Raw genomic sequence first — 16,578 nt, 5'->3', positions numbered from 1 at the left:
TTCTGACGAGACGAGATATAGTCATTGCAATGGGGCCTCACTGCTTCCTTGATACCCTGTGCAGGGGTGGGGAGGTGCCATAATGAAGTTCTTCTCGTGGCATCACACTGCCCACCACATCATACAGACCCCAAGAAGAGCCCTGAGCCAGACGGGGGTGTTCAGGATCTCCCCTCCCAGTGGCTGGGGTCAGGCCTTGGCCCTTCTGCTTCACCAAAACCAACCAAGACTTTTCTCAGCACAGCGCTTTGCCTCTCTGAAATCATGGCCTTCAATGATCTGCCCTAACAAGTCCCTGGGGAGGCTTTGTTAGGAACAGCCCTCAGTGGGGCCCATTAATACTCCAGGTCATTTCAACTTTTCCTTCTGACTTTACCTTCTCAAGCGGTTACATCATTCTCCTCTCAGTACCTGAGCTTCATAGACTGAGCATCAAAATACACCATGGAACTCATTAAAAGAGAGAAAGTCCTAAGCAGCCATATCTCTGCCACAGTTTTCTTCAAGTCTTCAAGACTTGTTCAGCTAATTGGAGAGCTTTCATGGTGTAGTTAAGGAGGAAGATATCAAGAAACACCTGAAAAAAACACTTTTGTCATCTTAAAGGATGCGTTTAGGTGAATTTCTGTTTGGAGCATTATTCTCCAACTGATATTGATCCAGGGTGTCTCCTTTGGAGACCTGCATAGGGAGGAAAAGCAGACTCTTGAGGTCTGACACTGCATGGAGAACCTTGCTCCTCACCACCCCAGCCCTGACATTTCTCTCTTTGGCACTTGCGTCACTTCTCCTTCCAGCAGACATCAGCACAGAAGTCTGCAGCTGGATGTTACAGCTCCCTTGCACCAGGTCCCTCCTGCTTGCCTTAGAGACCTGGATGCACACAGGCGCAGAAGGGTTTCTCCTTATTTCAAACCAAACAACAGGAAAACATGCAGCAATCTTCCAAAAGCAAAGCAAGCTCCTCATCCTGTATGCCTCCTGTGAGGTTTATGTTCCCAAAAGAATGACTGGACCGGAAGTCTTTTATACTGATAGACCAGAAATTATAAGTGTTAAGATTAGAATTAATCCATATGATATTAATTCAATGATAAATGATGATGAGCTTTCTAAGGACACAATTAGACAGACTGCAGATAGATGGGCAAGCTTCAACTCCCTGAAACTCAAAGCAGCACCTGGGTTGGTGAGGGCGGTCTGAGTGATCCAGGAGGAAGGGGAGGGCAAGTCAGGAGAACCATGGGAAGTGCATAGGTCCAGACAGGCAGCTGGAAAGGGGACATTCAACATAGACTGTTAAATCAAGACAGGTGGATGTACCTGGAAGATGAGGGAGCACACCATGATAGACAAAGCGATGACAATGCAAGTACAGGTGAACACCAGTATTTCTTTTTCTGTGATGAAAATACATCCTGAAAATGCCTATTTCTTCATGAGAGAAATTACACTGTGTGACATTTTACGGAAGGGATTGAATCATTTGAGGTAATGAGCAGTTGCTTTTTGCAACCAGTGCAAAGGTCTTCAGAGCAGTTTACTCACATTTGAGTAGTTTACTCACATTTGAGTATTCAGATTTCCTTGAAATCCCATTTCCTGGTTCTGCTTTCAATGAAATCATTAGACCTCCAGCGGCTCTGGTGCATTTAGAGTAATTCCCTGGAATGGAAGCTGTCTGAAACGACCTGCAGGAGACCAGAGCCCGTTGGTGGATAAGGTGGAGACAGGTGATGTTTCCCGGGCACCTCCACTGCCAGCAGTGCTCTTTCTCCTTGAAACTGCAGCCCAGCCCAGCACAGGAAACCCCTTCAAGGCAAATTCTTTCTTCAGCGGTTTCTTGGGATAGACCTAAATTTGAAATGGCCTTTGGGATCCCAAGACACTCTCCCTCCTTCCTAGTAGACACCTAAACATCCATTTATCGTCCTAGCTCATGTGTGGAAAACTCAGGCTGAAAGACTCAAGAGCAGGACACTTCAAAGGTCTGAGGCAGAACCCATCAGCTTGCCCCACTCTGGGGAATCATCCCCTTCCAACTAGGGATATGAAAGTGAAAAATATGAAATGACCCGTCAGGTCAATGCACAGTGTAAGGGAAAGTCACACATATTGTGCTGGAGTGTCAGAAGGCAAAAAGCACTGCACTGTGCCTCAGAGTAATCAAGGAGACCTAATCCAGTTCATCCGTGAGATAAAGCAGAGTGAAGGACATTGAGTTGTGTCCTAACATGAAGAAGGATGTACATCACTGGTGAAGGAGCTGTCTTTTTGTGCCATCACCAATGCAAATTACACAAGAACTACATCAAATAAAGGTAAGCCGTCCCACCCTGGCCCTGTCACACCACGGGGCAGCGGAGGGACCTTTTTCAGTTTCAGCCTCTTTATCATAAAGGCATTGCCCTCTCCCTGCACACCACGGCGCAGAGCCTGGCCCTGGACGCTGCGTGAGCGCCGTGCAGGTCGTGGTAGGCTGCGGTGAGGGGACGAATGCCCTGGGCCCCCTTCCTGCTCTGCCCAGGCCAGCAAGGGCCCCGAGCGGCCTCGTGTCCCCTGCCCCTGCAGCTCGGGGCTCCCTTCCCCAGCCCTGGCTCTGCAGCACCAAGCCCTGCTGGGAGCCCTCCCCTGCATGCTGCCATTGCTCCCTGACGCTGCTGGTGCCCTCTGCCGGGCACTGCCCAGCCCAGCCCAGCCCCTGCCCACCTCTCCCCACCTCCCGGACCTTCCCTGGTCACCCAGTCTTGGCCCTTCCCTACTGTTCACTGAAGGCCTCTGAGACCTTTGTGCTGTGGCCTCGCTGTGTGTCCTGGCATTGCAGAGCTCCCATCAGCCCGGGCATCCTTTGGCTTCGCTTTACTGTGAAGACCCACTCGCTGCCCACCCAACACAAGGCACACGGCATCCCAGGTGAACCCTTAGAATGTCCTGGTGGTTCCCGATACCTCCCTGATGCCGCCAGCCCTGTCACGTTTCAATCCCAGGAAGCTGCTTCTTGACTGGTCAGGGCCTCCAGGGGCACTGGGAATCCACCAGTGACGACTCAGTCCAGCCCTGACTCCTTCACCCAGCACCCCGTGCCCTCCTGCCCCTGTGTCCCGGTGGCACCCAAGCACAAGAGTGAGGCCTTAAGTCTGGCATTCCCTGAGCGTCTTCTGCACTCCAGTTTGGGAAGAAGAGCCCTGAGCACTCAGCAACTTCACTTTTAGTACCGAGATGCCACAACAGAGGGCAGGTGTCATTTAGGATTAAACACATTCTCTGGGTCACACAGAGGGCTGGTCATCTGGAAAAGAGGAATGAAAGCAAATATTGATCTGCAAACAGAATTTTAAAGAATACGTACTTAAAGGTCAAGAATTGCCTGAGATTAACTTGAATAAAACTAGAAAAGTGAGATAGCCATTTGATTGCTAAGTAAATATTACCACTGGAATCATTTTCCTTAGTGTGGCGTTCAGGTCCTGGTTCCTCATGCTGTAGATGAGGGGGTTCACTGCTGGAGGTACTACCACATATAAAACTGCCAGCAGCAGGTCCAAGGATGGTGAGGAGATGGAGGGGGGCTTCAGGTAGGCGAACACGGCAGTACTGACAAAGAGGGAGACCACGGCCAGGTGAGGGAGGCACGTGGAAAAGGCTTTGTGCCGGCCCTGCTCAGAGGGGATCATCAGCACAGCCCTGAGGATCTGCACATAGGACACCACAATGAAAAGAAAAAAAACAAATGCTAAAGAAAAACTAAACACAAGTGCTCCAACTTCCCTGAGGTAGGCATCTGAGCAGGAGAGCTTGAGGATCTGGGGGATTTCACAGAAGAACTGGTCCACAGCATTGCCTTGGCAGAGGGGCAGGGAAAATGTAGTGGTCGTGTGCAGGACAGAATAGAGAAAGCCACTGCCCCAGGCAGCTGCTGCCATCTGGGCACAAGCTCTGCTGCCCACGAGGCTCCCGTAGTGCAGGGGCTTGCAGATGGCAACGTAGCGGTCATAGGCCATGATGGTGAGAAAACAATACTCCGCTCCAACTAAGAAGACAAAAATGAAGAATTGTGCGGCACACCCTTGATATGAGATGGCCCTGGTGTCCCAGAGGGCATTGGCCATGGCTTTGGGGAGAGTGGTGGAGATGGATCCCAGGTCGAGGAGGGGAAGGTTGAGGAGGAAGATGTCCATGGGGGTGTGGAGGCGGTGGTCGCAGGCTACGGCGGTGAGGATGAGGCCGTTGCCCAGGAGGGCAGCCAGGTAGATGCCCAGGAAGAGCCCGAAGTGCAGGAGCTGCAGCTCGCGCGTGTCTGCGAATGCCAGCAGGAGGAACTCGCTCACAGAGCTGCTGTTGGGCATTTCCTGCCTCCGGGCATGGCGTCCTGCCCGAGGAACAGAAATACACTAATAATACGGCAGAGTGACCTGAGAAAACCATTCCCATTTCTTAATTAAGCCCCTCAAAGCACTTGCCCAATTGCACACAGACAGTTGGCAGAGCCCTTTTCTGCATTGGATTCAGCTGCTCTGTGCGGGCATCTCTTTGACTGCAGGACAATTGCACTAAGGAGTTTCTCCTGTGAAGAGCTTGAACACTGCTGAGAGCAAAAGAAGCCAGGCTCCAAGTGCCCATCTCCAGACCCCTCACCCTGTCCCCGTACTCCCCTTCCCCCAGGCACCCCAAGGGCTCACTCCAAGGCAGGTGAAACCCCCATCCCCATGCAGCCTGGGAACAAGAGCAGCAGCAGCACGGCCAGGTGGAGAAGCCAGGAGGAATGGCAGCGTGCTGCTGACAGGGGAGGCAAGGCCAGGGAGGGACAGACGGACACTCAGCACACCCTCCTGTGCTGCAGCTCTGCCTGCAGAGGAGGCAGCTCCTGCTGGGGACAGCGGGGGCTTGAGGGCAGAGGCTGTGCTGGTGGCAGAGGAGAGCAGGGGGTGTCCCAGGGAGGAGCCTGAGCCCTCCCTCGCACAGCATTTCTGGCAGCAGCTCCCTCTCACTGCCTGCCCATGTCCCTGCTGCCTGCCCGCGTCCCTGCTGGGAGCTGGTTCTGTGTCCCCACGTCTCTTCCCTGTCCATGCTCACAAGCCCATCCCACAAGCTGTGTGCTCAGATTCCCCTCCACTGCAGGAATCTGAAAGCACAGAATCCAAAAAAAGTCTTTTCCCTTCAGGTAAACCAAGCCTCAGTCTTCCTCTGGAAATTTCCTCTTGTAAATGCCATTCTCTACAGCATCTTCTACACTTTCCTGGAGAAACAGAGATACAACTATCCCGACAGATACTATTAGGCATCAGATGTGCCAGCTGTAGAAGACCCCTCTGGCAACCCGACCTGCATGGCCCTGCAGCCAGAGACTCACAGTGCCAAAACTATGCAGGTCTGTCCTGCCACACGCTGTCCTCTGTTGCTGCGCTCCTCACTGCCTCCAAGCCCTCTCTCCTTCTCTCCTCTCCCCGTGCCAGCTGCGGTCAGAGCCCCCAGCCCTGCTGCGCTGTGCACAGGAGCTGCTCCTGGGCACAGCTGTCTCTCTGCACCAGGGCCCTCTTGCCACGAGCTCTCTCTGTCCCACGAGCCCGGCCCAGCTCAGCACCAGACGCCCAGCCCAAGGCATTGGAATCCCCCCTCGGGGGGCTTTGCTGGGGAGCCCACGAACCTCAGGCACTGAGAGACAATTGAAGACATCTCTCAACAAGTCCAAGTCAGAGGCAAGTTTCCTGCAGTGTCCCCCTGAGGGCCAGCACTGACACAGCCTCCCTTGGAGCTCGTTAGAGCAGAGCATTGGAGGCAGGGAGGCCAAGGAGACAAAGGCACTGTGAAGGTGACACTGATGTGTAGGAAAACTACATGTGTGTCACCAAGCACAAGGGTCAGGCCTTGACCCCCAGCCCCTGGGAAGGGAGATCCTTTCCCTTCACACACTGCTCAGGGCTCTTCGTGGGGCAGGAGGAGATGGGGATGTGCATGGCCAAGAGCAGGAGAATGGTACGAGCCCTGCCTGGTTCATGGGTGGGGGCGAGGAGGCAATGAGGCCCTGGTGCTTTACCGAGAAGCTGTCTCCTCCTAGGCCTCAGTGGCAGAGACAACAGCCAGAGCCATGGACACAAAGCCCTGGGTCCTGTTGGGACTTTTAGCCTTGCCTATGTCCTTGCTCCTCTGAAGACCAGAGTATCTTAGTGTCTCCCAGACCTTCACCTCTTTCCCTGCTGGCTGCAAGCCCTTGTCCGTGTGATGTCACACCGGGTCTTAGCTGAGTAGCTCATATGAGATCCCTCGTGGTGCCCAGGCCCTCCTCCTCCTGGGCGCTGCTCACTCAGCAGGGTCCCAGTCTGCCCTGATGCGTGGGGTTCGTCTTACTCTGGTGCAGGTCTAGGCTCTTCTCCTGTCAAATGTCAACAGGTTTCTGAAGGAGAAATCCTGGGATTTCTCAAGGTTCTTCCTGACTGATGCTCCATTCATTTAGCTGTTAATATCTGCAGGCAGATAGCTCACCCTGACTGTGCTGTCTGTTACAAGATAACTGCATCAACAATTGCAGGACAATTTGGACAATACAGGATTTAGTGGAATAAAACTGCAGCACAGTATCACAGAATGATAAGGCATGGAAGTCCACTGGATTCTACCTTTTCTCTGCTTCCTTCTCTTGCATGCTGCCATTTCGTTTGGAACCACATTCTAAATGTTGTGAGGCTGTGCAGGGACAAAATTAAACGGTCAAAAGACCAACTGGAGCCCAACCTATCTATTAAGGATAATAAAAAAAATAATTATTTTTTTTAATTCTTAAAATAAATTAAAAAAAAAAAAAGAGGATTAATGAAAATCTTCATCCTCTACTGGTTGTGGGGGGAAACATAGGTAAAGGTAATGAGGAAAATGCTGAGGTTTTTATTGCTTCCTTTGCCTCCTGTCTCCAGCAGCAAGAACAGTTGTTCCCCTGGTACTCAGACTCCTGAACTGGTAGATAGGGACAGCGAGTGGCATGAAGCCCTCATAATCCATGAGGAAAAGTTTTGAGACCTGCTACTCCACTTAGATGTACGCAAGTCTATGGGGCCAGGTGGGATCCACGTGTTGGTACTGAGGGAGCTGGCAGAAGTGCTCACCAGGCCACTTTCCATCATTTATCAGCAGACCTGGCTATCAGGCAAGGTCCCAGGTGACTGGCGACTAGCCAATGTGACGGCCACCTACAAGAAGGGGCAGAAGGAGGATCTGGGGAACTACAGGCCTGTCAGTCTGACCTTGGTGCTGGCGAAGCTCATGGAGCAGATTATCTTGAGTACCACCACGTAACACTTCCAGGACCACCGGGTGACCAGGCCCAGTCAGCATGAGTTTACCAAAGCCAGGTCCTGCTTGGCAAATCTGATCTCCTTCTAAGTCAAGGTGATGTGCTCAGTGGAGAAGAGAAAGGCTGTGGATGTGGTCTACCCAGACCTCAGTAAGGCTTTTGAAACTGATTCCCCCAGCATTCTCCTGGGGAAACTGGCTGCTCAAGGCCAGGAGGGATGTATGCTTTCTTGGGTTAAAAATTGGCTGTATCTTCTTTTTCAATAATTTCATCAGTGATCTGGATGAAGGGATCGAGTGCACCCTCAGTAAGTTTGCAGACGACACCAAGTTAGATGCAAGTGTAGATCGACTCAAGGGTAGGAGGGCTCTGCAGAGGGATCTGGATAGGCTGCATCCATGGGCTGAGGTCAACTGTATGAAGTTCAACAAGGCCAAGTGCCGGGTCCTGTACTTGGGGCACAACAGCCCAGAATAATTCTGGGAGAAGGGTGTCTGGACAGCTGCCCAGGGGAAAAGGATCTGGGGATACTGGTGGATAGTCAGCTGAACATGAGCCAGCAGGTTGCTGAGGTGGCCAAGAAGGCCAACAGAATCGTGGCTTTTACCAGGAATACTGCGGTCAGCAGGAGTAGGGAAGTGATTGTCCCTCTGTACTCGGCCCTGGTGAGGCCACACCTTGAGTACTGCGTTCAGGTCTGGGGCCCCCAGCACAAGAAGGACATGGATCTATTAGAATGAATCCAAAGGAAGGCCATGAGGATGATCAAGGGGCTGAAGACAGGCTGTCTCCTCTGAATACAGGCTGAGGGAGTTGGGGTTGTTCAGCCCGGAGAAGAGAAGGCTCTGGGGAGACCTTTCAGCGACCTTCCAGTACCTAAAGGGGCCTCCAGGAAAGCTGGGGAGGGACTCTTCATCAAAGAGAGTGTTGTGATTTAACCCGGCTGGCAGCTAAACACCACACAGCCGTTCGCTCACCCTCCCCCCTCCCTCTCTGGGATGGGGGAGAGAAACGAGAAAGTGAAGCCTGTGAGTTGAGATAAAGACAGTTTATTAAGACAGGAAAATAATAATAACAATAATAATAATAATAGTGATAATGGTAATAGTATTAACAATAATAATGTGTAAGAAAACAAGTGATGCACAGTGCAATTGCTCACCACCCGCTGACCGATGCCCAGCCTATCCCTGAGCAGCCGGCCCCCCCACCCCGGCCAGCCACCCCTATATATTGTTTAGCATGACGTCAGATGGTATGGAATACCCCTTTGGCCAGTTTGGGTCAGCTGTCCTGGGTCTGTCCCCTCCCAGCTCCTGCTGCACCCCCAGCCTGCTCGCTGGCAGGACAGAGCAAGAAGCCGAAAAGTCCTTGGCCTGGTGTAAACACTGCTCTGCAACAATTAAAACATCAGCATGTTATCAGCGCTCTTCTCATCCTAATCCAAAACATAGCACCCTACCAGCTACTATGAGCTACTTAACTCTGTCCTAACTGGAACCAGGACAGATATCCACCCCTTATTCCATACCATTTATGTCATGCTCAGGTTACTCTCTGTCCAATACATTCTAATTAATCACCATTTTCATCTATGATATATAGCAATCATGGTAGTGATGACATACAGTATTATATAATAATTAACATACTACAATTCAACTCATGGGCTATTTTCACCCAGTATCAAATCCCCTTGAGGTACACACCGGACCTCCCCATTCTTTTGCATTACCCACCAAGTGCATCCAGGTCCCTGAGCAAAAGCAATTCCACGAATGGGTTTGCCTTTTCCTGAGGCAGGAGTAGCCCAGACTGTTTTACCCAGCATGTTTCTTACGTGCACTACAGGAACTTTATCCCCTTCTACAGTGCGTAACAGGTTTGATTGGGCAGGTCCAGCTCAGTTGGCAGATCCCCTGGTATTGACTAACCAGGTGGCCTTTGCCAAATGTGTATCCCAATTTTTGAATGTCCCAGCACCCATTGCTTTCAGTGTAGTCTTTAACAGTCCATTGTATCGTTCAACTTTTCCAGAGGCTGGTGCATGATAGGGGATGTGATACACCCACTCAATACCATGTTCTTTGGCCCAAGTGTCTATAAGGTTGTTTCGGAAATGAGTCCCGTTGTCTGACTCAATTCTCTCTGGGGTGCCATGTCGCCATAAGACTTGCTTTTCAAGGCCCAGGATAGTGTTCCGGGCGGTGGCATGGGGCACAGGATATGTTTCCAGCCATCCGGTGGTTGCTTCCACCATTGTAAGTACGTGGCGCTTGCCGTTGCGGGTTTGAGGGAGTGTGATGTAATCAATCTGCCAGGCCTCTCCATATTTATATTTCTGCCATCGTCCTCCATACCAAAGAGGTTTTGACCGTTTGGCTTGCTTGATTGCAGCACATGTTTCACAGTCATGAATAACCTGTGCTATAGTGTCCATGGTCAGGTCCACCCCTCGATCACGAGCCCATCTGTAGGTTGCATCTCTACCTTGATGGCCTGAGGTGTCATGGGCCCATCGGGCTATAATTAATTCACCTTTATGTTGCCAGTCCAGGTCCACCTGAGCCACTTCAATCTTAGCAGCCTGATCCACCTGCTGGTTGTTTTGGTGTTCTTCAGTAGCCCGATTCTTGGGCACATGAGCATCTACATGGCGTACCTTTACAACCAGGTTCTCTACCCGGGCAGCAATATCTTGCCACAGTGCCGCAGCCCAGATGGGCTTGCCCCTGCGCTGCCAGTTGTTCTGCTTCCATTGCTGTAACCACCCCCACAGGGCATTTGCTACCATCCATGAATCAGTATAGAGATAGAGAACTGGCCACTTTTCTCGTTCAGCAATATCTAAAGCCAGCTGAATGGCTTTCACTTCTGCCAACTGACTCGATTCACCTTCTCCCTCAGCAGCTTCTGCAACTCATCGTGTAGGACTCCATACAGCAGCTTTCCATCTCCGATGCTTTCCCACAATACGACAGGACCCATCAGTGAACAAGGCATATTTCTTCTCATTTTCCGGTAGCTTGTTGTACAGTGGGGCTTCTTCAGCACGAACCACCTCCTCCTCTGATGATATCCCAAAGTATTTGCCTTCTGGCCAGTCCATAATCACCTCCAAGATTCCTGGGCGACTGGGGTTTCCTATTCGAGCCCGCTGAGTAATCAGTGCAACCCACTTGCTCCATGTAGCATCAGTTGCATGATGCGTAGAGGGGACCCTTCCTTTGAACATCCAGCCTAGTACCGGCAGTCGGGGTGCCAGGAGGAGCTGCGCTTCAGTACCGACCACTTCCGAAGCAGATCGAACTCCTTCATATGCTGCCAATATCTCCTTTTCAGTTGGAGTATAGCGGGCTTCAGATCCTCTGTATCCCCGACTCCAAAACCCCAGGGGTCGACCTCGAGTTTCCCCAGGTTCTTTCTGCCAGAGGCTCCAGGTGGGACCATTCTCTCCGGCTGCGGTGTAGAGCACATTCTTTACATCTGGTCCTGTTCGGACTGGCCCGAGGGCTACTGCATGAACTATTTCCTGCTTAATTTGTTCAAAGGCTTGTCGTTGCTCAGGGCCCCATTCAAAAGCATTCTTCTTACGGGTTACTTGGTAGAGCGGGTTTACAATCAGACTGTAATTTGGAATATGCATTCTCCAAAACCCCACGACACCTAGGAAAGTTTGTGTTTCTTTTTTGCTAGTTGGTGGAGACATAGCTGTTATTTTGTTGATCACATCCATTGGGATTTGACGACGTCCATCTTGCCATTTTATTCCTAAAACCTGGATCTCTCGTGCAGGTCCTTTAACTTTATTCTGTTTTATGGCAAAACCGGCCTTCAGAAGGATTTGGACTATTTTCTTCCCTTTCTCGAAAACTTCTTCTGCAGTGTCACCCCACCCAATGATGTCATCGATGTACTGCAGGTGTTCAGGAGCTTCCCCCTGCTCCAGCGCAGGCTGGATCAGTCCATGGCAAATGGTAGGGCTGTGTTTCAACCCCTGGGGCAGCCGATTCCAAGTATATTGGACTCCCCTCCAAGTGAAAGCAAACTGTGGCCTGCACTCTGCTGCTAGAGGGATGGAGAAAAATGCATTAGCGATATCAATTGTGGCATACCACTTGGCTGCCTTTGATTCCAGTTCATACTGGAGTTCTAGCATGTCCGGCACTGCAGCACTCAGTGGTGGCGTGACTTCGTTCAGGCCACGATACTCCACTGTTAGTCTCCACTCACCATTAGACTTTCGCACTGGCCATATGGGACTATTAAAAGGTGAATGAGTCTTGCTGATCACTCCTTGGCTCTCCAGTTGACGAATTAGCTTATGGATGGGACTCAGGGAGTCTCGGTTGGTGTGATATTGCCGCCGGTGCACAGTTGTGGTAGCGATCGGCACTTGCTGTTCTTCAACCCTCAGCAACCCCACAACACAAGGGTCCTCTGAGAGACCAGGCAAGGTAGACAACTGTTTAATGTCCTCTGTCTCCAAAGCAGCTATGCCAAAAGCCCAGCGGAACCCTTTTGGGTCCTTGAAATATCCTCTTCTAAGATAGTCTATGCCAAGGATGCACGGAGCATCTGGGCCAGTCACAGTACGGTGCTTTTGCCACTCATTCCCGGTTAGACTCACTTCAGCCTCCAGTACAGTTAACTGCTGGGATCCCCCCGTCACACCATAAATACAGATGGGCTCTGGCCCTTTATAGCTTGATGGCATTAGAGTACATTGTGCACCGGTGTCTACCAAAGCCTTATACTTCTGTGCGTCTGACGTGCCAGGCCATCGAATCCACACAGTCCAATAAACTCGATTGTCCCTTTCCTCCCCCTGGTTGGAGGCAGGGCCCCTCTAGTCCTGGTCAGAATCTTCATTTCTGTGTTTAAAGGACTGCCTGCTGGAAGTTGGAGCAGCAAACCTTTCAGAGAACTCCTTTTTCCCAATTGTTTTCCTTTGCAATTCACGTACCTGTGCCTCTAGGGTCGCAGTAGATTTTCCATCCCATTTTCTCATGTCCTCTCCATGGTCACGTAGGTAAAACCACAGGGTGGCGGTGTGTGTGTGCCCACCATATTGTCTTCCTTGCATAGATGAACGTTTACCCCTAATAGTTGAGACACTGGTTTGTACAGGTGGGGAGGAAAATAATCTCTCTTCAAGTTGGTGGATCTTTTCAGAAAGTTTCTCCAAGGTATTCTCTTTTAGCTGGTGGACACTGGTTCGTTCAGGTGAAGGGGAAGATAATCTTTCTTCAAGTTGGTGGATCTTTTCAGAAAGTTTCTCCAAAGCATTCTCTTTTAGCTGGTGGACACTGGTTCGTTCAGGTGAAGGGGAAGATAATCTTTCTTCAAGTTGGTGGATCTTTTAAGAAAGTTTCTGTAAAGCATTCTCTTTTAGCTGGTGGACACTGGTTCGTTCAGGTGGAGGGGAAGATAAATTCCCTTTAGTTGGTGGACCTCTTCAGAGAGTTTCTCCACAGCTGAGACACAGGCCTTTAGGGAAGAGGAGAGATTTCCTTCGTACTGCCGGAGTATTTTAGTCACTTCATTCACTGTGGGATTCTCCTCCGTTTTCCAGGCTAGTATTGCCAATGAGCTGGCATATGATGATGGTGCACTCTGTACAAACTTCCACCACATGGGTAGTGTACACCGGACTGCATCTGGATCTGCGGATGTTTGTGCGTCGTCTAGGTCCTTATAAATTACTTCCCGTACGGCCAATTCCCTCAGGTACTGAATTCCCTTCTCCATGGTGGTCCATTTGCTTGGTAAACATACAAGTTCTTCCTTGAAGGGATACCTTTCCTTCACAGCTGACAGGAGACGCCTCCAGAGGCTGCGAGATTGTGCTCCATCTCCAATTGCTTTGTCAATGCATGCGTCCCTAGCAAGGGATCCCAGCCGCCTGGCTTCCTTGCCCTCCAATTCCACATAATTGGCTCCCGTCTCCCAGCACCGGAGCAGCCAGGTGACAAGCTGCTCGCCTATACAGCGACCAAAATCTTTTCGCACATCTCGTAGCTCACGCTGGTATAGAGTCCGGGTAATTACTGTTGATTTTTCGACATCCTCATCCTCATCTTCAGTCTTCTGCACCTTTGATGGCTGGTGTAGAGTCCGGGTAGTTACTGTTGATTTTCCGACATCCTCATCCTCATCTTCAGTCTCCTGCACCTTTGATGGCTGGTATGGAGTCCGGGTAGTTACTGTTGATTTTTCGACATCCTCATCCTCATTTTCAGTCTCCTGCACCTTTGATGGCCCAGCCTCGTCTTCACTACGCCCAGACTTAGCAGAAGACTGTCTGCGTTTTAAACGACCTGAGCCTCTATACCATTTTTTCACCTTGTCTACAGGGGCAACTTGCACTGCTACAGCTCGTTTCTCTGACCCAGCCACAGGGTCTGCCACAGGGGTTGGAATACCCTCTGCGGGGTCAACTTGCACTGCTACAGCTCGTTTCTCTGACCCAGCCACAGGAGTGGGAGCAGCTGCACGAGCTGGGGCAGCTGCAAGGGCTGGAGCGGCTGCAGGAGCTGGAGCTGGAGCGGCTGCAGGGGCTGGAGCTGGAGCGGCTGCAGGAGCTGGAGCTGGAGCGGCTGCAGGAGCCGGAACGGCTGCAGGAGCTGGAGCTGGAGCAGCTGCAGGAGCTGGAGCTGGAGCGGCTGCAGGAGCCGGAACGGCTGCAGGAGCTGGAGCTGGAGTAGCTGCAGGAGCTGGAACTGGAGCGGCTGCAGGAGCTGGAACTGGAACGGCTGCAGGAGCTGGAGCGGCTGCAGGAGCTGGAGCTGGAGCGGCTGCAGGAGCTGGAGCGGCTGCAGGAGCTGGGGCGGCTGCAGGAGCTGGAGCCAGAGAGGCTGCAGGAGCTGGAGCAGATGCAGGAGCTGGAACTGGAGCGGCTGCAGGAGCTGTCACTAGGTTGCTAGTAGCATCAATTGCAGCTCGATAGGCACAAGCCAGACCCCAGCACGCTACAGTGATTTGTGTCACTTTGGAACTGCCAGAGTCATGACACCTTTTTTTCAAGCATTCTGCCAGCTTTTTAGCATTTTGCAGTTGTTCAGGGGTGAATGTCCAAAACACTGGAGGTGACCACTGCTCTAGAAACCTGCCCATATCCTCCCACACTCCCTGCCACTCGCAACTATCCCGCCTCAAGACAGATTTCCGGATGAGATTCCTAAGTAGTTGTTTAACCCTCCACAAAATCTGAAGCGCATTCAGGAGACATAACAACAAGAGCAGGCTGGTCTGAGTATCCCAAGGATATTCAACATCTCGGAGAACCACCGTAACTAGCTCGGGGGACAAGAGGGTGGTGGTGAAGGAGAAAGGGAGAGTGAACAGGTAGGGAAATGTCTTCCCCTGTCCCCTTCACAGATTGGCTCCCTAACGAAAACAGGCAATAGGTGTAATTGCTAATAGTTTCCGAGATATGGGTTCCAAAGTATAGAGTCGACGTCAGTGCTGAGTACAAATACCAGGTTAGAGTCGTGACCAGATATTTCATCATTTCATAAGCCATTGCTACACCGCACAGTACCATAACAATCTTAAACCAGGGCCCAGAAAGGATAAACAGTGCAACAGGGAGCACATACAGAAAGTAACGCGCTATAAAACTCAATCTGGAAAACAGGCACAGCAGACTGGAGATTAAGGCAATCAACATCGTGACTAGCAACTATTAAGCAGGTCCAATACTTATACCAATTTTAGTTTAACACACTCTGGTTAAATCTGTCTATATCTCAACCCTTCGAGCCCCACGTTGGGCGCCAAAAAGGACTGTTGTGGTTTAACCCGGCTGGCAGCTAAACACCACACAGCCGTTCGCTCACCCTCCCCCCTCCCTCTCTGGGATGGGGGAGAGAAACGGGAAAGTGAAGCCTGTGAGTTGAGATAAAGACAGTTTATTAAGACAGGAAAATAATAATAACAATAATAATAATAATAGTGATAATGGTAATAGTATTAATAATAATAATGTGTAAGAAAACAAGTGATGCACAGTGCAATTGCTCACCACCCGCTGACCGATGCCCAGCCTATCCCCGAGCAGCCGGCCCCCCCACCCCGGCCAGCCACCCCTATATATTGTTTAGCATGACGCCAGATGGTATGGAATACCCCTTTGGCCAGTTTGGGTCAGCTGTCCTGGGTCTGTCCCCTCCCAGCTCCTGCTGCACCCCCAGCCTGCTCGCTGGCAGGACAGAGCAAGAAGCCGAAAAGTCCTTGGCCTGGTGTAAACACTGCTCTGCAACAATTAAAACATCAGCATGTTATCAGCGCTCTTCTCATCCTAATCCAAAACATAGCACCCTACCAGCTACTATGAGCTACTTAACTCTGTCCTAACTGGAACCAGGACAGAGAGTAATGGTAGGACTAGGGGTAATGGTTTAAACTGAAAGAGGGTAGATTCAGATTAGACATTAGAAAGAAGTTCTTTACTCAGAGGGTGAGAGGAACAGGCTGCCCAGAGAAGTTGTGGATGCCCCATCCCTGGAGGTGTTCAAGGCCAGGTTGGATGGGGCTTTGAGCCACCTGGTCTAGTGGAAGGTGTCCCTGCCCATGGCATGGGAGTTGGAATGATGTGATCTTTAAGGTCCTTTCATACCCAAACTGTTCTGTAATTCTGTAAATATGAAACACAGCACCATACCAGCTACTAGGAAGAAAAATTTGCTCTATTGCAAGGCAAAACTAGGACAATATCCACCCCTCATTCCATACCATGTCTGTCATGCTCTGGTCTGACACTTTCCAATTAATCACCAGCACCTTTCCTGTCTTATGATATGCACTCAAAAATATCATGCCCTTAGTCTATTAGTGTCTAGAACGTTAAAATTAACATTAACAATAATAATAATAATGTCTTCTTTTTGTGTCCTATGAAACTGCCTTTATCTCTAACCATGAAGTTTTACATTTTTTTTCCTCCCAGTTCTTTCCTCCATCCCAGTGGATGAATAGCTTTGTAGTGCTGAGCTGCCTGCCTGGTCAAACCACAGCAAGTCTTCTTGGTGCCTAGTGTGGAGCACAAAGGTTGAGATGACAGGTCTGCGAAAAAAGAAAGTGTACGGCTGCTGGAAGGAGGGTCTGGTGACGTGGAAGGAATACAGGGACACTGTTTGCGTTTGTAGGGAGAAAATTTGTGTGGCCAAAGCCCAACTAGAGTTGACGCTGGCCAAGTCTGGGGGAGACAATAAAAAGGTTTTTTTAGATATGTGAACAGAAAAAGGAAGACCAAAGAAAACATAGGTCCGCTACTAGATGGGGAGGGTCTC

General features: G+C 50.7%; 7 protein-coding genes across 9 annotated transcripts in view; 3 read left to right on the top strand and 4 right to left on the bottom strand.

Annotated features, from left to right (window-relative positions):
* Positions 1-16,578, top strand: part of LOC308186971 (olfactory receptor 14C36-like) — a 232,119-nt gene that overhangs the window by 89,216 nt on the left and 126,325 nt on the right. The gene's annotated exons all lie outside the window — the stretch shown is intronic.
* Positions 1-16,578, top strand: part of LOC308186965 (olfactory receptor 14C36-like) — a 149,685-nt gene that overhangs the window by 9,237 nt on the left and 123,870 nt on the right. The gene's annotated exons all lie outside the window — the stretch shown is intronic.
* LOC308186973 (olfactory receptor 14C36-like) overlaps positions 1-16,578 on the bottom strand; it is a 152,049-nt gene that overhangs the window by 118,169 nt on the left and 17,302 nt on the right. The gene's annotated exons all lie outside the window — the stretch shown is intronic.
* LOC308186967 (olfactory receptor 14C36-like) overlaps positions 1-16,578 on the bottom strand; it is an 86,134-nt gene that overhangs the window by 52,735 nt on the left and 16,821 nt on the right. The window lies entirely within an intron of this gene.
* The window catches only part of LOC308186994 (olfactory receptor 14C36-like), a 43,076-nt gene that overhangs the window by 16,043 nt on the left and 10,455 nt on the right, over positions 1-16,578 (top strand). The gene's annotated exons all lie outside the window — the stretch shown is intronic.
* Positions 1,588-16,578, bottom strand: part of LOC308186987 (olfactory receptor 14C36-like) — a 129,267-nt gene continuing 114,276 nt past the window's right edge. The window contains exon 2 of the mRNA XM_080609149.1: positions 1,588-3,205. The gene's annotated coding sequence lies outside the window, so the exon portion shown is untranslated. The remainder of the gene's footprint in view (positions 3,206-16,578) is intronic.
* Positions 3,382-4,682, bottom strand: LOC308186985 (olfactory receptor 14C36-like). The gene has a single exon (XM_080609147.1). The coding sequence runs from the start codon at positions 4,344-4,346 to the stop codon at positions 3,417-3,419; it is 930 nt and encodes a 309-aa protein (XP_080465273.1). The 5' UTR covers positions 4,347-4,682; the 3' UTR covers positions 3,382-3,416.

This window comes from Anser brachyrhynchus (genome assembly GCF_964034855.1).
Source record: "Anser brachyrhynchus genome assembly, contig: SCAFFOLD_56, whole genome shotgun sequence".
Classification (NCBI taxonomy): Eukaryota; Metazoa; Chordata; class Aves; order Anseriformes; family Anatidae; genus Anser; species Anser brachyrhynchus.
This window is presented reverse-complemented; position numbering and strand designations above follow the sequence as displayed.

What these genes read in the sequence shown, in the direction of transcription:
- LOC308186985 (XM_080609147.1), bottom strand. Translation starts at nt 4,346, where the DNA reads ATGCCCAACAGCAGCTCTGTGAGCGAGTTCCTCCTGCTGGCATTCGCA.